Source organism: Pelodiscus sinensis, chromosome 4 (genome assembly GCF_049634645.1).
Source record: "Pelodiscus sinensis isolate JC-2024 chromosome 4, ASM4963464v1, whole genome shotgun sequence".
NCBI classification, from domain to species: domain Eukaryota; kingdom Metazoa; phylum Chordata; order Testudines; family Trionychidae; genus Pelodiscus; species Pelodiscus sinensis.
Genome location: NC_134714.1, coordinates 80,698,502 through 80,719,138, shown reverse-complemented (window position 1 = coordinate 80,719,138; position 20,637 = coordinate 80,698,502). Strand labels below are relative to the sequence as shown.

The 20,637-nt window shown below is 43.0% G+C and overlaps 1 protein-coding gene across 1 annotated transcript in view; it reads right to left on the bottom strand.

Annotated features, from left to right (window-relative positions):
* Positions 1 to 20,637, bottom strand: part of TTC17 (tetratricopeptide repeat domain 17) — an 80,642-nt gene that overhangs the window by 41,390 nt on the left and 18,615 nt on the right. Inside the window, exons 11-16 of the mRNA XM_025185316.2 lie at positions 19,353 to 19,499; positions 18,536 to 18,651; positions 17,941 to 18,115; positions 17,229 to 17,306; positions 15,370 to 15,594; positions 10,266 to 10,452 (exon numbers count right to left, since the gene is read on the bottom strand). Coding sequence (XP_025041101.2) covers positions 10,266 to 10,452; positions 15,370 to 15,594; positions 17,229 to 17,306; positions 17,941 to 18,115; positions 18,536 to 18,651; positions 19,353 to 19,499 — 928 coding nt within the window. The remainder of the gene's footprint in view (positions 1 to 10,265; positions 10,453 to 15,369; positions 15,595 to 17,228; positions 17,307 to 17,940; positions 18,116 to 18,535; positions 18,652 to 19,352; positions 19,500 to 20,637) is intronic.

Below are 20,637 nucleotides of genomic sequence, written 5' to 3'. Positions count from 1 at the left end.
CCAATGTAGTTCAAAGTAACTCTATGCCAGTGGTCTCAAACCTTTTTTTGCGCAAGATCACTTTTTGCATTTAAATGCAATCCAAGATCTACCTCAAATCCCCTTGCCCCACCTCTTTCGTGCCCCTTCTCCAAGGCCCCACCCCGCTCACTCCATCCTCACCCTCCCTCACTTTCACCAGGCAGGGGCAGCATGTTGGGGTGCAGGCTCTGATCTTGGATTAAGGGATTTAGAGTGGGAGAGGGACTCTGAGCTGAGCTTGGGGCAGGCAGTTGGGGTTTTGGAGGGGGTTCTAGGTTCAGGAACTGAGAGGGCATTTGGATGCAGGGCTGTTCAGGGCTAGAGGTGCAGGAGGGGGTTCATGACTGGGGTGGGCACCAGCTGGGCACTGCTTACCTCAAGTGACTCCTGAGTGCAGTGGAGCTAAGGCAGGCTCACCCCCTGTCCTGTCCCTGCATCATTTCCAAAAGCAGCCAGCAAACCCCATTTCAAGTCCTGGAGATAGAATTCAGGGTGGGAGAGGGGGAACCTCTCCTCCCCCACCTGCCCTGCACAGAAAGTAGGAGGCTCCTGAGGGGACAATTCCAAGGCAAAGGGCAGGAGATGAGCAGCAGTGGGGGGAGCGGCAGCTGAAGTGCCAGCACTTGATAGCCTCTTGGCCAACCAGTCAGGATCCCCTGTCAAAGGCTCCAAGATCTACCAGTAGATCCTGAGCTACTGGTTGGTGACCACTGCTCTATGGGTACATCTAGACTACCGGGTTTTGTTGACAGAAGTTTTGTCGACAGTATCTGTCGACAAAACTTCTGTTGACAAAGAGCGTCCAGACACATTGAATTCTGTCGACAAAGCAAGCTGCTTTGTCGACAGACCCCTGTAGTCTAGACGCAACCCTACAGGCAATAACACCTTCTGTCAACAGAACTCTGTCGACAGAAGGTGTTATGCCTCGTAAAATGAGGTATACCAGCGTCAACAAAACTGCTGAGTTCTGTCGACGTTATGTCGACAGAACTCAGCGGTAGTGTAGACACTGGTATAGTTTTGTCGACAAAAGTGGACTTTTGTCGACAAAACTCAGTAGTCTAGACACACCCTATGCGATGGAAAAAGTAGCTCTTCCCAGCATCTGAGTGTTCACAATATGGTGTTTTGCACTTTAAAAATTTTTCAAATAGGAAGCTTCTTATGTTAAACCATGTTCAGGGAATAAAAATGTGTAATAACATCCATGGCAGAGTTCCTTTCATTATAAAAAAGGAACATCGGTGGCTTGCTGAACTGGCAATACCAACAGAATACAGTTGACAACTGCGACTAACTCCTGAGAAAAGTCTCAGGGGGTAAGCTGTGTTAGTCTGGAACTTTAAAAAGAACTAGTAGTCCTGTGGCATCTAAGAGACTAACAAAAATATATAGTATCATGAGCTTCCGTGGGTAAAACCCTTTTCATCAGATGATCTCATCTGATGAAGAGGGTTTTACTCACAAAAGCTCATGATACTATATATTTTTGTTAGTTTCTTAAACACATGAAAGATGCTTTTGGGAAGCCATGAAGTTGACCAATGTTTTTGGTTTGAATTCTAACTCCTTTGTCTCTTGGATCATGTTACTTACACACCCCTTAAGACTATTTCAAACAGCTGTTGTGCAGCTTGTCCATCCCATTATGTTCATTACAATATATGAAATACTTGACTTTTCAGTATTCTAGTAATTGAGCACCTGGTAATTAAATATCTTTTGAGTCCTCACATCACCTCCCATTAAGGGCCAGCATGGGCAGGACCCTTGGCAGTTATTCTCTTGGTTAGTATTCCCCCAATCCAAGGAAACTGGAGAAGTGTCTAAATTCAAGTGGTCTCAGATGCTACAATGACAGTGCCTAAGGACTTTAGTCATCAACAAGAATCCATATTTTTCACCTGTTGACAAATGCATTTCCTAATGTTACACTGGCTGTCTAGAAACCTAAAGCAGCTAAATATCACACTGTGCGTATTTATAGAGACACGGGATGTTAGGTTTTTAATCAACCATTTTTGACAGAAAGAATGACAACTTTTTTTGTGGATTTAACCACCCCCCTGTGGTGCTCAAAACTCAACCTCAACAGTGGTGTGTTAGTGCCCTAGATCTTGAAGGTAAAAACTGAATATGAAAATTAGATGGAAAGTGATTGGTCAGACTAACCTGCTACAGACACTACATGCCTTGATTCCATTAGATCAAATCAGCTCCTTCAAAATAAATGTGACAGGAAAATAAACTTGCTAATTGTTTGTAGGTGGGATGGGTAGGCAAGCAGTAAGAAGTATCCAATAAAAATTTAGCACTGCAATAGTATTCATTTGAAAGTTCTGTACCAAGAATAATCCAGTGTCATAACACTTCTTAGAGGAAGGGAATGGTTACCTTCCTTTTTACAAAACAAAACCAAAATAGAAGATAGATACATGGACATGATGTGCCAGACCAATGGTCCATCTAGCCCAGTATTCTGTCTGCCAATAGTGGCCAATACCAGATGCCCCTGAGGGAGGGAACAACAGGTAATTCTCATGTGATCCCTTTCCTGTTACCTATTTCCAGACAAACAGAAGCTAGGGACACCATTCCTACCCATCCTGGCTAGTAGCCATTGATAGACTTAACTCCATGAATCTAACTCTTCTTTGAGCCCTGTTTCGTGGGGTTTGCCCACAAAAGCTCATGGTACCATTCACATGTTGTGTTAGTCTTTAAGGTGCTACTAAACTACTTGGTTTTTTTTAAAGTTTTTCCTAGTTCTTATATTATGGGAATAAGTAAATTACTTTTCCTTATTCACTTTTTCCACACCAGCCATGAATTTACAGACCTCTATCATATCCCCCCTTAGTCTCCTCTTTTCTACGCTGAAAAGGCCAATTCTTTTAAAGCTCTCTTCATACGGGACCCGTTTCAAACCTCTAATCCTTTTGTTGCCCTTTTCTTTATGTAAAAGCCTTTGGTGAGGAACCTTGTCAAAGGCTTTCTGGAAACCTAAATATACTATATCCACTGGATCCCCCTTGTCCACATGTTTGTTGACCCCCTCAAAGAACTGTAGTAGATTAATAAGGCATGATTTCCCTTTACAGAAACCATGTTAACTTTTCCCCCAACAAATTATGTTCATCTACATGTCTGACAATTTTATTCTTTACTATAGTTTCAACTAATTTGCCTAGTACTGATGTTAGACTTACTGTAATTTCTGTAATTACCAGGATCACCCCTAGAGTCCTTTTTAAATATTGGTGTCACGTTAGCTATCTTTCAGTCATTAGGTACGGAAGCTGATTTAAAGTGTACGTTATAAATCACAGTTTATAGTTCCGCAATTTCACATTTGAGTTCTTTGAGAATTCTTGAGTGAATGCCACCTAGTCTTGGTGACTTGTTACTATTAAGTTTATCTTTTTGTTCCAATACCTCCTCTAATGACACCTCAATCTGAGACAATTCCTCAGATTTGTCACCTAAAGAGAATGGTTTAGGTTTGGGAATCTCCCCAATATTCTCAGCCATGGAGACTGACACAAAGAATTAATTTAACTTCTCCAGAATGACTTTATCATTCACATACCCACAGCCTATGCAAAGTCGTGACTACAGTTCAGCAGTGCATACTTCCTAATTCCATGTTCACACCACTAGAGCATGCTGCTTCACAAAGTCCTCCCTGAGCCCAAGATGTGGAGAAATTGGAGAGGGTCCAGAGAAGAGAACCGAAAATGATTAAAGGTCTAGAGAACATGACCTATGAGGGAAGGCTGAAGGAATTAGGTTTGTTTAGTTTAGAAAAGAGAAGATTGAGGGGGGACAGGAGAGCAGTTTTCAGATATCTAAAAGGGTGTCACATAAGGAGGAGGGAGAAAACTTGTTCATCTTGGCCTCTGAGGATAGAACAAGAAGCAATGGGCTTAAACTGCAGCAAGGGAGGTTTAGGTTGGACATTAGGAAAAAGTTTCTAACTATCAGGGTAGTCAAACACTGGAAAAAATTGCCCAGGGAGGATGTGGAATCTCCATTTGTGGAGATATTTAAGAGTAGGTTAGATAAATGTCTCTCAGGGATGGTCTAGACAGTATTTGGTCCTGCCATGAGGGCAGGAGACTGGACTCGATGACCTCTCTAGGTCCCTTCCAGTCCTAATATTCTATGATTTGCTCCTTTCTTGTAAGCAGAAACAGTATCAAAGCAAGTAAGAATTCAATACCTCTTGTCTTGTTACCTGCCCCAATTCACAAAGCACATGGATAATACAACATAAACTGAAGCACAGGCAACTATACTAGTGTTGTTTTAAAGAATGCCAGACAAATACTTATCAAAGGTCAGGGGTTAAACAAAAGTTTAATTCACAGGTTCTGAGTTTTAAGCATTGCACATGTTTAAAAAATGCTCTTATATCTGGTAACATATGTGAAAAGCTTCAAACTTCAGGAGGGAAGGGGTGAAAAGAACTATGCTTGACCCATTGGGTTATATATAGAAGCAATGGAACAAAGCTGAAAGAGGAAAAAAAGTCATCATGAGAATTAGACTATTTTTAGAAATAATTCATGTAGGCTATTGAAGAACACCTCAATGTAACAGAATCCCCATTGCTAAAATTATTCAAATGTATACTTGACAACATGCTATGCTGGTAGTGAAAGGACTGATCTTTTTCCATTTCTAAAATGTATGTATGACTCAGTAAGCACCATTTGGGTACACAGTATGTATCTTATCACCAATTGGTGTTTCAATTTACTATGAAGCCAGGAGTAGCAGTAGCAAGTACATCTTACAGTAAATTACTCATGTACTTCTCAGTAAGTTATGTACTTATCATGTTTTTACCTTAAAATGAAACATTTTTAGACCACTTGAGTTGTTCTGCATATTTGCATTTCAATTCCATGTTCATCATTTTGGATGCACTGTTTATGGTTCACTATATTTCACAGGATGGCATAATACTAAACTGCAATTGTATCATGGAATATATATGCCTGTCTCACACTAATGTTCTGAAATAAACCTCACAGTAAACCTGTCTCACTGAAAAGCTAGAATTGAAATTAAAATCCTACAATTAAAATCACTAAAAATGAAAATGTAACGGTGATTTTTCGAAGTTGTCCATGCACTTGTGTGCAGATCTGAGATAGGCAGGGAAAACCGCAAATACATGTGCACACATGTACACATTTGTGTGCAATTTGTCTGTGCAGTGCACTCTCAGTTTGTGTGCTCAGTTTGTGGTCTCAGACCTTTCTGAAGCATTGGCCATCACTTCGCCATGAATATTTTCCTTTTCTGACCATCTGACGCTACAATTACACCAGGATATAGAAATAAAATTTCCAGCTTGCATACACATACTTGTGAAGCTCAACGAGAGCAAGCAGGAGTTATAAACACCACAGCCATGGTAGCATCAGCAGCAGCAGCACATCTTAGACGTGTACATACTAGATCTGGAGGCCATCTGCACTTGTATGGCTACTCTACTATTAATAATCATGCCAGCTCTCATCAAGCTAGCTTGAATATGTGTACATGAGCTGGGAATCACACTCCTACCTTGTAATAAAAAAATATGCAATTAATAAAAAATCCCAAACCATTCTCAGCATCTTGGAATTGTCTTCTCCCTCATTAAAATACAGACAAACAAGTCTGCTTCTCCATTTTTTACATTAAGATGTTAGCTTAAATCCAAGTTTTAAACCAGAAAACTCACCAATATCAAAGTTGAATACACTGGTAAGTTTATTTTAAACATTTTAATAAAACAAAGACATTTATAGCACATGTCAATTTCATACTTCTAATAGTCCTGCATTGGCCAATGATGCATAAGATAACCTATATGGTCTTTCCTGTCTTCAGTACAAAGAAGCAGTATAACATGAATAGGCACAAAAAAGGGGAACAGTACAAATACATGGCAATACACCTAGAGACTTGATTTCTGGCATTAATGCAGTGAATATATCTGTTAAATGTTTAGCCTCCCTTTTGATTATAGGCCTGATAGGTTCTATAAAGGATCTCACCAGTTAAACAGTCTTGCTCTGTTAACACATGCCCATGTAAGAAAAGCTTGCATAGTTTTCACAAGCAGTTGGGACAGAGGTTGTCCCTTGGTGATGGCTTCAGAAGAAAGGTATTCATAAATTGTCTTTAGGATAGCTTGGGAGCAGAACATGAACCATTAACAAGTATAGAAAAGACGTCTAAAATATTCAATTAGAAGTTCAGTGAAAAGGAGTGAATATTCTACATAGGGTTGTTCTTTGGATCTTAAGAGTAGCCATTAATGGCAACAAAGCATCACAACATTCCAGACATATCTTTAAAAGGTATCTTCTTTTAAGCACCATCTCACTGTGGAATTTGAAAAACTAACATACCCTCCCCAGAAATCCAGGAACACTTACTATAGGTCCTACATGAACTAAGAAATGATCATGTGGGATAGTGAGAATGCATTATGGAGCACTTCTAAAAAGTAAACGCCATTTAAAAACTATTATTCAAGCATGGAAGTACAGGCAGTCCCCGACTTCCGCGGATCCGACTTATGTCAGATCCGCAGTTACGAACACGGACTGCAGGACCGCGCAGTCCCGCCGCCCGTGTACTCCCGGGCAAGAAAAGCTGCTCCGCGTCTCCCTGGTCTGCAGACCAGGAAGACGCGGAGCAAAGGGGCGCGCCTGGGCTGCCCCCCTGCTGGCTTCCCCCGCGGCTTCCTCTGCTGCGCGAGCCCCTCCGCGGCTTTCCAAAGCCGCGGGGGAAGCCGGCAGGGGGGGCAGCCCAGGTGCGCCTGGGCTGCTCCGCTGCGCGAGCCCCTCCGCGGCTTTCCAAAGCCGCGGGGGAAGCCGGCAGGGGAGCAGCCCAGGCGCGCCCCTTTGCTCCGCGTCTTCCTGGTCTGCTGGGGGGGCATGCGCAGCTAGTACACCTCCCCCCCCCCAGCAGACTAGGCTTTTCTCCGTCGCCTGTGGCAGAGCAGCTGGGGCGCTGCCGGTTGCTCCCGCAGCGCCGCTCTGGGCGCTACTGGTCCAACCCAGCAGCATCCCAGCTGCTCTGCCCCAGGCATCCTGATTCAGCCGCTGCTGGTCAGTTTCAGCAGCGGCTGAATCAGGACGCCTGGGGCAGAGCAGCTGGGGTGCTGCTGGGTTGGTCCAGTAGCGCCGGATCGGCACTACTGGAGCAACCCAGCAGCACCCCAGGTGCTCTGCCCCAGGCGTCCCCAAGTCAGCCGCTGCTGAAACTGACCAGCGGCTGACTACAGGAAGCCCGAGGCAGAGTTGCTCTGCCCTGGGCTTCCTGGAATCAGCCGCTGATCAGTTTCAGCAGCAGCTGACTTGGGGACGCCTGGGGTTCTTAAGTTGATTCTGTATGTAAGTCAGAACTGGCGGTCAGTTTCAGCAGTGGCTGAATCTGGACGCCAGTTCCGACTTACGTACAGATTCAACTTAAGAACAAACCTACAGTCCTTATCTTGTACGTAACCCGGGGACTGCCTGTACTGGCTTAAAAATAAACTATAATAGACTATATTCCCTGCCAGAATCTATAGCTTTAAAACAATGGTCTCCAACCTTTTTACACCCAAGATCACTTTTTAAATGTCAGAACAAGCCAAGATCTACCGCCCCATCCTTCCCCCAAGATCCCACCCCTTCCCTTATACACTCTACACTGCTGCTCCCCCCCCCCCCCCCCACGATTCTTCTGTAGGAAGAGGACAAAATGTCAGAAAAAACCCACTTCTTTTGGAAACCCCCTTATTCCTCATGGAACGAGGAATACAGGGGTTACGAAAGAGCATGTTTGCTCTTCCACTAAAGAAAAAGCAGAAGAACAAACGCATCCTTGGATGTGGAAGAGTTTTTCCGGGATATCTCTGGAATCCTGGAAAAACTCCTGCAGTTTAGCTGTAACCTCACTGGGTTGAGACAGGATGTGTGGGCTTTGGTGTGGGAATGAGGGATTTGGGTATGGGAAGGGGTGAGAGGTGCAAGCTCTGGGAGGAAATTTGGATGCAGGAAGAGGTGGAGAAGGGGACGTGGGCTTGGGGAGGGGGCTCGAGGATGGGGAGTGCTGGGGTCGGATGGAGGGTTGGGGTACTAAGCAAGCCACAGGCTTGTGGATATGAGGGTGCAGGAATTTGGGTTGAGGTATGTGAAGGGATCTGGGCGGGGGGAGGGGGTCTAGTGTATGATAAGCTCAAATCTAGGGCCTGCAGGAAGTGGGTGTGCAGGAGTGTTATAATGCTGCAGCCAGATAGGGGCTTGGCCCCAATTGGGGGTTTGTTGGCCAGGCTTCATTTTTAAATAAAATACTATGTCAAACACAAAAAGTTTCTGCTGTCTTTATTTATGAGAAGGGCGGGGAACCTGTTCTGAGTAGGGGTCACTGACCCACAAAAAATCAGTTGAGGGCCAAACAAGTGAGATGCAAACAAATAACTCCCCCAAGCCTCACTAATGTGGCCCCAACTGTGCTGGTGGGAGCAGGGGACATGGTATTGGGGAAGGGTGCTAGTGGGTGCTGGGGTAGGGTGCCAGTGGGGGCAGAGTGCCAGTGGGGGACAGGGCTCTGCAGCAGGGGACAGGTTGCCAGTGGGGACAGGGCGCAGGGTGTTGCTGGGGCAGGTGTCAGACAGTCCCCCACACCAACCTCCTCCTGGGACTCCTTTCCTCATATCCACCCCCTGCCGAAGAGGGATGATTCCCCCCTCCCACAGAGCAGGGAATCTCTGGCATGCTCCTCCTTCGGGGCTGACTCCCCGTTCCCGCAGAGGAGGGAAGCCCTGGAGCACGCCTCCTCTGGGGACTCCCCCCACCCCCCTCAAGTTCCCAGTACACCACAGACCCGGGGGAGGGGAGCAGACAGCACACTTCCATCCACCCCGCAGAAAGCCTGTACTACCTCCATTGTCGCTGGAGGTAGGCACTGGGACTTCTTGGGGGTGCGGGGAGGATCCGTCTTAAACCAACAACAGAACACCACTTGTCATCACCTATAGCCCCCAACTTAAACCTGTCCAACACATTATCAATAAACTACAGCCTATTCTGGAACAGGATACTACACTCCGAGAGGCTCTGGGAGACAGACCCATAGTCTCCTACAGAGAACCACCTAACCTCAGGATGATTCTTACCAACAACCACAGGACATACCACACTAATACCAATCCTGGAACTTTCCCTTGCAACAAACCCTGTTGCCAGCTTTGTCCACATATTTACTCTGCTGACACCATCACTGGACCTAACCAATTCAGTTATAAGATCAAGAACATATATTTCTGCCATCATGTGCCGACACTGTCCGTCTGCTATGTACATTGGACAAACATCTCAGACACTTTGCCAAAGAATCAATGCACACAACACAGATATCAGACAGTGGCACAAAAAACAGGTTCTTGCCATTTCAACCAGAAAGGGCATTGTCTCAAAGACTTGACTACCTGCATCCTGCTTCAAAGACATTTTAACACAAGACTTCAAAGAGAAACCTCTGAACTATCATTCATGCTTAAATTTGACACTTTACGACTGGGCCTCATCTTACCCATTACAAAGATAGCTTCCCCAATTATCACCTCTAATATCACCAGCTCACAGACAATAACCTCCCCCGCTCATACCTCCTCTGTTCTGAAATTTGATTTGTCATTTTTATGTGTGTTCACTTTTTTTTATTGTAACCCTTTGGTATATATGGTTATGCCAATTTTCTTCCACAATTTGATCTGAGGAAATGGGTCTGGCCCACGAAAGCTCATGACTTAATAAACCATCTCGTTAGTCTTTCAAGTGCTGCATATCCCTGTCTTTTGTTTCAGCTAGACCAGACTAACACGGCTACATCTCTATTACTATTCTACCAGTCATCGCTGTGCAATAACAGGGAGAGACCTGGCTTCAACTCTCCTTACCTAGAAACTGAGTTATTAGGCTGCTATGAAGACAGCATGTGCTTTGAACTCAATGGCAGCCCCTCTACTAACATAAGGGGTATCCCAAAATTAGTTCCTAATGGAGTACTATCCTTTCTATCACAAGAGATGTGCCTCAATGTTGGTCCTTGCTGGCAGAGAGGAGTGTAAAGAGAGAGAAATGGAATGATTCTTGGGAAAGAATACAGTGGTCTGGAACGCCAGCAGATAGAGTGCACTCTGTCTGTAAAGCTATGTCACTTTTTTCCATTTTTCAGCAACTGCTTACCACTGCATACAGAAGAGGTGATGTTGTACACAAAAGGACAAAACTGCAGACAGCGGATCAACTTCAGGCTGCTCTCACACTCCTGACACTTCGTAGTTAAATCCAGCGCGTCCCTGAAAGCTTGCAAGGCTCTGCTGATATTCTTCAAAGCCAGATAGGCATTTCCTAGGCTCAGGAAAGTCAGGGGCTATGAAGAGAAAAAACAACCTTGTATCAGTACAATAAATATATTCCAAATTCAAAACTGAAGGTAAGCTATTGCAAAGAACTGAAACGGAAACCTTCCACCCTCCCAAATCAGCTAGATGCACCTTAGGGATAAAGATTTCTGTAAAAGGGATTGTTTATTCCTAGAATGCAGAATAACCAACCAAAAAATGAGGACTACAGGATCTTTCAAAACGGGGCATTTCTGTCGAAAATGCCCCGTCTAAACTGCCATTTTTTTCCGAAAAGCTCCATTTTGAAAAAAGCGGCAGCTACCATCATGCACATAAAGCATGGGGTTTTTAAAATTCCTGCTTCATTTGCACTTTCGGTGTGTCTAATTTGCATCCCTCTGTGGACCAGGGGTGTAGTTTAGACACACCCTAAATGGTATTTGGTGTCATGAAACTTTTAAAACTATTTTCCTTGTACTACTAAAAACACATTTCAGAATCGTGTGTGTTTCAACAATCTGATGAAATTAAGTCACAAGATTTATGATATACACTTAATTCAAATTTGAATTCAATTTGATTCTCCAGTTAACCTTAGTCCACCAGTTTAATTGTTTGTTGTTCTTATGACTTTCCACCCTGTGTTTGATATCTTCATTTGGTGGTACTATTTCTTTGGTGCTTCTGCTAATTGATTGAACCTCATTCATTCATAATACGGATGTAATAGTGTAATTGATTAACCGATTGGCAAAAGCTTATCGGTTAATACTATAGACTAGACACATTCCCCACCTCACCAGTGAACTTTTTAGAAGTCTGGCCAGCTGCCCAGCTCAGTCCTGGCTCACGGACCTACCCTTGTGGCTACCTACGCCACAGTCTGGTTAGCGTTGTTAATATCAGGCTGTTAAGTTAACTGATACCGCTGTAGCACTGCATTTAAAGTGTATGAAGCCAGGAGGGCAGGCAGCCCAGCTCAGTTCCAGCTCACCCTGGATCTGGGAGCTTAGCCCCCCTCCCCAGAACAGGGGCTGCTGCCACCCTGAGCTGCTGCCTTTGTATCAGAGGCAGCAGCACGGGGCAACAGGCAGCCTGTATGTAAGGGGAGCTTCCCGGCACCCCGCACTGCTTCCTCTGATATAGGGCAGTGGGCTTCTTGGGAGTGGGGCTGGAACACACTGGCTGCTGGCACCATCTCCAGGGAATATAGAATAGTCAAGTAACTGATAAGAATTCATGCCGTTAATCGACTATTCAATTAACCGATATTTAACATCCCTAGTTCATACAGGCCCCCAAACATTGGGTCCTCTTGATAACCAATCTTTCTTGTTCTGATTGTGTCTCTCTCTTACACATCAGAGAATCCTCTTTAACCGTTAACGCTAATCCAGCCAGAGTCTGGTTAGCGTTGTTAATATCAGGCTGTTAAGTTAATATCAGGCTGTGTAACACTGCACATGCAAGTTTGATTACAATACTCTCAGCCTTCTTCAGCTGTCGAGTTTTGCCAAAGTTATTGGAAGAAACTCCTGCCAATGCAACATTTCACTTCCTCCCCCAAATTTCCTAAATCAGTTATTTCATCATTCATCCTTTGCTTTCTTGTGATCCAGCTTTTTCATAAACTTACCTACAATTTTAACTTTTTAAACTGTTGTGAAATTGCTGATAGCTTTTGTATTAAAAATACTCTGGTGTTGCACAGATTGTATTTTTTCCCTCCCCACTTACTTTAAAGTTAATTTAGTGCTCGAGGGGGCTGATAGTCCTAGAGACTCATGTTCTTTGTCCAAATAGGATGCACAGCATTAACAGAAGCAACACAGGCTTCCCACACACACTATTGCCAAAGTGCCTCAAACTTATGCCCTGATATGATGGGGGGAAAAGGAGCTGTGATTTGGCCTCTTGTCTCCTGGAAACTGGAGTGAGACAAAATCATTTCACTAAGAGTTGTTTTTCCCTTTTGTTTAAGACGTACACAACTTTTTTTGGCCAAAGCTGTAAATTATAAGCTCTTATTACAAGCAGGAAAGTTGCCAACATGGTCTAATTATATTTAAAAGGAGTATGGAATGTCAATGTTTTCTCTGAGAGTTTTCTTCAAATCATTTGCAGACTACTTACTCAACAAAATTCAGAAATATGCCATAACTTTGTACTAGGCAAATCTATAGCTAATGAGAAGTAAATAAATCAAAACATTTGCAAAGATACAGCTTTTGCAGCACTTTATTTTTATAAGATGTTGCAAGTGGCACTAAAATGCAAAGAAAGATATGTAAAATGCAAGAGATTAACCAAGAAAACAAAAGAATCATCCAGGTAGCAGAGATGAAGATGCATTATGAAGAGATACCTAGATAGCCAAGAGACTATTATTGCACACTACTACTTTTGGAACAGCTTTTCATCAGCAGTGCTTTCTTTAACAAAGCAAGAGTCTTGTTCTGACCATTGGAATTAATTTTGAATTATTTTAACGAAGAGCTCATTGTTGAACTCGAAATACAGAGAAGACTTTTTTTGTCAAGTACTTACAGCACCCTATGAAAAAAGGTTATACAGTAGTGGCTAAAGTTTCAGGAATCCAGTTTTGCACAGTCTTCCCACATTTCTGAAAGGCATGTTACTTATCTTTTTATCTACCTATCTATTATTAGGGAGGCACCAGATTCAATTTAACTCTCCTGCACAGCTGAGTGATGACTAATTTTGGGGGAACAGCTACACAAACACTATACTGCAAGCTGGGGTACAGTGCTGTGCACTATCAACATGAACCCCGCTACTGACTAAAAGCTTTCTAGTGTGCATTGATGTATGGCTGTTTGATTGCGCAGTAGGGAGCTTCTGGTGCACAGAATCTTGGTCCATGTACCCGTATATTCCGGCGTACAAGACGACCTCTGAAGTTAAAAAACATCCCCCAAAAATCGGGGGTCGTCTTGTACGCCGGATGCCCCGCCGCCGGAGCCCCTCCGCGGCTTTGAAAGCCTCGGGGGAAGCTGGCGGCGGGGCATCCCAGGCGCGCATGGGCTGCCCGCCCGCCGGAGCCCCTCCGCGGCTTTGAAAGCCGCGGAGGGGCTCCGGCGGGCGGGCAGCCCATGCGCGCCTGGGATGCCCCCCCGCCGGCTTCCCCCGAGGCTTTCAAAGCCGCGGAGGGGCTCCGGCGGGGGGGGGAGGAGCCCATGCGCGCCTGGGATGCCCCCCCGCCGGCTTCCCCCGAGGCTTTCAAAGCCGCGGAGGGGCTCTGGCGGGGGGGAGCCCATGCGCGCCTGGGATGCCCCCCGCCGGCTTCCCCCGAGGCTTTCAAAGCCGCGGAGGGGCTCCGGCGGGGGGGGGGGGGGAGCCCAGGCGCTCCTGGTGGCTTTGCTCCCGGTGCCTCTGGTCTGCTGGGGACCATCTCCAGCAGACCAGGGACACCGGGAGCAAAGGAGGCGGAAGGGCGCTGGGGTATAAGATGAAACCCTATCTTTTAATTAAAAAGATAGGGGGTCGTCTTATACGCCCAGTCGCCCTATACGCCGGAAAATACGGTAGTTAATGCAAGATTCTCGCCCCACTTAGCAGCTCTCTCAAACAGGCTGTTCCTGTTGTTTACTTAATGGCTCCGCAGCAGTTAATGTATAGCGTGTTGGAATGCTGTAGATTTACATCTCAGCTTGCTGTGCAGTGTTTATGTACATGCAGATTTCCAAATCTAATTGAGCAACCACTAATTTCTAAAAGGAGAAGATACAGTAATGTGCTTTTCATTTCTCATCCATCAGAAAACTTCAAAGCACTTACAAACATGAATACATTAAGCCTCACAACTGTACTATGGAACAGGGAAGACAACTTAGCCCCATTTTTATAGACAGGGAAAGAGAGTCACTTAAGATACATTACTTTCATAAGATTGCATGAGAAATCAGTGGCAGAGCTAGGACAGTACATTGATATCCTGACTGCCAGTCCTGTGCTTTCGTCTCAAAACCACAATTCTCACATACAACGAATCTTAGCAAAACTGCTGTGTAAAAGCAACTTCTCAGGGGCTGCCTACCGCCTATCAAACATGATTTTATGTAGTGGTTTCTGTTTCCTCTAACATACAAGGATTAAATGTTCACAGAGCATCAAAAATCTCCATTTTAGACTCGGGATGTAAAAGTGTAGTCGATTAACCAATAAGCAAAAGCTTATAGGTTAATGCTATAGACTACACGCTCCCCACCCCCAACTTGCCAGTACATTTTTTAGCAGGCTGGCCAACAGCCCAGCTCTATTCCGGCCTGCGCTGGATCCGAGAGCTCAGGCCCTGCTAGACAGGGGCTGCTGCCACCCTGCGTGACTGCCTCTTTATCAGAGGCAGCAGCACTGGGTGACAGCACAGGTCCACAAGAGGAGCTGGGTTTTAAACTGGCTCTCCTCACAGACCAGCTCCCACCTGGCACCTCGTGCTGCTGTTTCTGATACAGTGGCAGAAGTCTTCTTGGGAGTGAGGCTGGAGCACACTGGCTGCTGGCCCACCCCCTGGGGACTATAGATAGAATAGTCGACTAACTGTTAAGAATTCACAAGGTTACTCGACTATTCAATTAACCAATATTTAACATCCCTATTTTAGACACTGATCAGCGATGCCAGGATTTGAACCTAACAAGAACCAACTGGTTGGAATTCTGGTGTCCAGAAGCAAACCTATTTAGTCATCCATATGTAAAACCAGTTATTCTTTCAGACATTTACACTTTAAGCATCCAGTGTCATCTAGCACTTAAGATCAGGAAATTAATCAAACATGCAAGAGCAATTTAAATTAACATGATTCAAATGAGATGCTGAAAGAATTACCTATATGAGGAGAACAAAACCTGGGTTTGGGAATTAAGCAAACATCCAGGAAAAGAGTTCTGTTGTCACTAAAATAATAGAAAAGCAAATCTTACCTCAGAATTATTGATGGCCACAGCTTTTAGCAGGAGCCTGCTGGCATCCAGATGAAGACCATAATGAATCAAAAGGTTAGCTAGATTGACTAGAGGGATATCCTGATACTCATGTGGGGCTAAGTTCAATGCTTTTTGCAAGCATGTGACAGCAAAGGTGCTATTTCCAACTGCACGCCAATAGAGTCCAGCCTCATTAAGTATAAGCCATAAAGGATCCCTAGGCTGAAAAAAGTAACAACATTTCAGGAAAATACAATTGCTTACCATGATCTCTAACAGAAGCAACTCAATGTATCACTTTATTAATTGACCCACAATGTGCTAGGCAACTGTCTAAACATACAACAAGATAGTCAACTAACCCAAAATGCTCACAACTTAAAACAGTAAACACGGAAGGAAGAGGGGAATAAAATGTAAAACCAGAGTTCTAAAATAATTATTCCTAGCTGACTCTTGGCCTATAATTACAGGAAACAGACTAACTCATTCCTTTAGAGAAGGAATAATTAAACTAACTATATGGAGTTGTGTCATATGCACAACAAAGTATGTAAAAACAGTACAGGTGACGCCCGACTTAAGACCGCCTGACATACAACCCCCCGCATTTACGATCGCCTTGCTCCGGCCACCGCCTCCACCTGGAATAGCCCTCAGCCAGCTCTGGGAGCAGCTCATGCCAAGCCACCTTCCCCCAGCACAGCCCCCAGCAGCTTGTGCCACAGTCTACAACTGGAGGCAAAGCAGGTCAGGAATGGAACCTCCATTTTTATCATTGCGCCTATAGGAAAAAAGGACTCGACTTATGACAGTTCTTCAGGAATCAATTAGGTCATAAGTGCAGGGGTTGCCTGTATTTTCTTTCAGTTTTAACAATTTTGTGTGTTTCTTATAACCATAGAGGGTAAAAGTATTCAGACAGAAGTAAATTTTGTAGATAATGGTATTTCTTCATTATTTTTGAATCAATAGTCTTTTTCTAAAAGGTTTTATTTGAAGGATATAATGGATATTTTAATACCCTATCAAACCACTTTTCCAATATTTCTTGGGTAACTTAGAAGAAATTAAATGCTTCAGTCCTACAACAATTTATACATTTAATGTTACTTGTATGCATAAGTCTTATTGATAAGACCATTCATTGCCGCTCTGAAGTACCCCCTCTTCCATCCCCTTTTGCTGCCTCTATTTGATAGAGATGGCAAGGAGGACGGGAGGTGAGGTGGGGCGGGAAATCGACTAGTCCTTAACATCCTTAGATCTAACATGATTTTTGCCAAAAGTTTTCCCCCCATCCTGATATTTACTGTTATTAGCTTTATTGTGGTAGCAACCAAAAGCTTACATATGATTGGAGTCCCATTGTGGTAAGTGCTATGCAAAGACTTAAGACTGTGTCTGTCTCAAAGAGCTACCAGTCAAAACAGAAAAGTAAGATAAAGGGTGGGAAAAATGAACATAACATAAGCAAAGCAATGCCTATTAGTTGGCAAACATCAGGTTAGTTCCAGGAGTATTTGTGTCTGATTCAGGAAATGGCACTGTACTTCCTCCCACAATATCCCGCAAATTTTGACATGAATGGAATTTGCTCTCTCACCCACAGTGCTCTTATGTAGGAAGGAAGCTAAAAATAAGGCCCATTGAGTAAACAATGAAAGGGATGCTTCTCTGAATATTTGTGATTCTTTGTGGAACCTATATCAAAAGACGTTATAAATTTCAGCACTGCTAGTTACCAGACAAGACAATTTGTAACTTATATGCCACTGCACAATATGAATCTAGTCATGACACTCAAAGAAAGCAAGAATTTTCAAACTTACTTCAAACTACAATTCTTGACTCACCTTCTTGATAGCATGATAGATGAATGCTCCTATTTGCTCCTCTGTAATAGTTTGATTGTTGATACGAGAATGCAAGATCTGAACAATATGAAAAAGCATTTAAGAAAAAATAGGATGGAAGATATTAAAGTGATCCTTCAGACACAATTTTTACAGAATATAGTCATCTGGGATGCTCAACTCTCCTTTCCTTACAAATTCCTAATCCCCTTCCTTTGTACTGAAGCTGAAGAGAAACTCATACTGACTCACTGTTGGTGTTCTGGGAAAAGAAAGAGTCTAAAGATGCATTAAAACAACCAAGGGACAGTGAACTATAAGGAGAGGAAGACAAAAGTTACTGGATCTGATAGCAGCTGATATCTTCCCTGTTCCAACAAAGAGATGATAAAGCCAATGAACAGTTGTCATATGGTCTTCAGAGGTTTTAGAAGAAAAAAAAAAAAAACGCTTTCTAAATTAACTATCATTTTTTGTTTCACAAACTTTTGATAGGGGTTTAAACAAGCCATGTCACAGGACGTTATTTTGCAAGGTATTAAGAAATTTCACTTCGTAGCAAGGGGAAGCCAATGGAAGTTCTAAGCATCATGAAAGATCAGACCAACTTTTGTGTTACCAGAATCTGACAAATCTTTAAACCTTGGTTCTAAGGCAGTAAAATGCAGAAACTCAGTATGAAAAGGTAACCTGTGAAAACAGTGCCTCTTACTTGTCTTGCATGATCATCCGGCAATTTAAATTTTGGCTCCAGATGAGCATCTAGTTCTTTGACCAATGTACACAGTGTTTCATTATTTCGGGTGTCAGTAATAGATGAACAATCTGGCAGCTGAGCCTCACCACATACTTGGATCTCTCCTGGGTTACTCAGGATCGAATGGACTCTGGCAGTAGAAGAATAGAGAAGACATGAGCTCAAGTTTCAAATAGTGGGATATGAACACAGAAGACAGCTAAGTGGAACATGGCTGGTCTTGTCCATATTGCATTTTAACCATATTACATCCAGGTAAGGGGATGGTCATTTTGGAACTGGTTTCCTGACTTAGTTATAGCTGTAGCATGAACAGAGCATTAGATGGCTGAGACTCCTCTTATAGAGTGGGCCTCCAGAAGAACACAATATTATCTGTTATTAATCAGAAAGATTGATCCCTCTCTATGGTTGGAAAAGATAGAGTAATGCAGCCCTCTGAAAAGAATAATGAACTAATGACCCCAGATTCTCTTAATGTGGCCATATCGTTATCACCAGATTAAAAAAATACAATGGAAAATTCACTTTATAATTAATCAACACTTGCCCAAAGCCTCTGTTTTCTGGAGGTAGGAAATAGGTTGGCAGTTCCTCTGGGTTTGGTATTGTTGGAAAGGATTTTACACATTCTGATCTTTTGGGCCAAAGAATATGCTGTTTATCCTAATTGCAAAGAAAAAAAACACCTCCTTAAACTGTTAAGAAATAATTCAATGTAATTCATTTTTACATTAGCTAGCTGATAAGAATACCTCAGGAATATACTAGGAAGACAGAAAAAAACCCTCAACAACTCTTTCCATAAGATAATGGTCTCATGCCTTCTGTGGTAATTGTCCCAGTTTATCAAGACAAGATTTCGGTTGTATCAGCACAATGCTTTCTATTTTTAGTGAATGATACTGTTCTACCACGATCATGTTCTACCATGGACTCTAAACCCAAATTTTTCAATCATGAGAACAACACAAATCCACATTGTGTGATAACGTTCACACAAATGAGTGGGAGACAAGCAGAAGTAGTGGTATACTAGTACTCAGGAGAGCAGCTTATGTGTGATAAAGTTCACACAAATGAGTGGGAGACAAGCAGAAGTAGTGGTATACTAGTACTCAGGAGAGCAGCTTATGTGTGATAAAGTTCACACAAATGAGTGGGAGACAAGCAGAAGTAGTGGTATACTAGTGCTCAGGAGAGCAGTTTACCTGAGACAATAAAGAACTCAGGAGTTTCAGGCATATAAGTACTACTACATAAGAATGACTGGACACTGCTGATTTAGAAAAAAACCTCTAGTAAAGGAGAACACAATCTTTCATGATAGCCCCATATAAAAGAGTGAGCTTATATTGTTTGCTTACCGTATAAGCATCTGATTCTAGGCCCCACAGGGAAACAATAGAATGGGCAACTGGAGAAGACTGCAAGGAGTGGCTGAGGTCACTGTGGTTTGCATGGAGATCCAAATTCATGGGCATCATACTCGATCTTGAAGAATCTTCTCCAAACTGTTAATAAAAAAGGAAAATGATAGGGACATTGTCTAAACAAATAGGGATAGTATTTCCTTTTAAGGTAATGAACTAATACTGAAAGTGTGATTTGCTTTTCCATTACTTATGCCAGTTTACTTCTTGCAGTTCCCTTGGCTTTGACAGCAAAACTAGAATGGTCGTATTATGAGTCACTTTCACTTTCTGGTCCTCTTGCAATAGCACTGTACTAGGGTTGTGAACGTGTGGAGAAAATGCAGATCAAAACAAAATACTGTTTTATCGCTTGTTTAAAAGAAATATTGTGAAAACCTATTACTACCAGGCTTTGCAAATCTTTTTACAAACAAAATATGATACCTACTTTTGCTGATTGTTTCTACCTTTCTTTGGGAGCTAGCAAACAAAGGATGGAGGCTGGTACCTGAAGCTACTAGAACAGCAGCAGCACTTCTATCAGTATTGTGAGGTACTGTTAGAAGGACAGAACTCATGTTACCACTCACCCTCCTACCAATATAAAATAATAAATATAATGTTGATTCCCTCCCCTTCAAATTTCAACATTTTACAGAAATTTTTAGAATTATATTCATCAACATGAACAGACTGAAAATGTCAAGAAAGAGGAAAATATCGCTGTCTCTTAAATAATTTTGTAAAAGCATATACAAAATAGAAACACACACACACACACAAAATAAAGTGTGTGTACACACACACACTTTTCCCGCTATTATAATGAGGTACATTATTCTATGGGAAGTATCATATGTGGATCCAAAGGGAAAACTGATTTCTTAAAGGCATTTGGCTCTGCACATTAATCACCTAGTGTACATTTGCTGCATCACTCAAGGAAACTAGATTTGTAAATGGATGCTTCACATCTCTAGAGACATACCCCCAAGCAGCATGACATTTAGCATGTTCATGTAAGACAACTACACTCCTCCTCAAATCATCCAATATCTGTATTTAGCAGAAAGAGGATATTCTATATAGAGGGAAAAAAAGTGATGGAAACTCCAGGGCAGTGTTGGGATTTCACAAAATACTCTAGAACATTTTCCTCTTTAGTTACCTAGGAAGAGACCTAATTTTGTCCCTTTCATATAAAAGCACACAAAAAATTAATTGGTAACAGGCATTG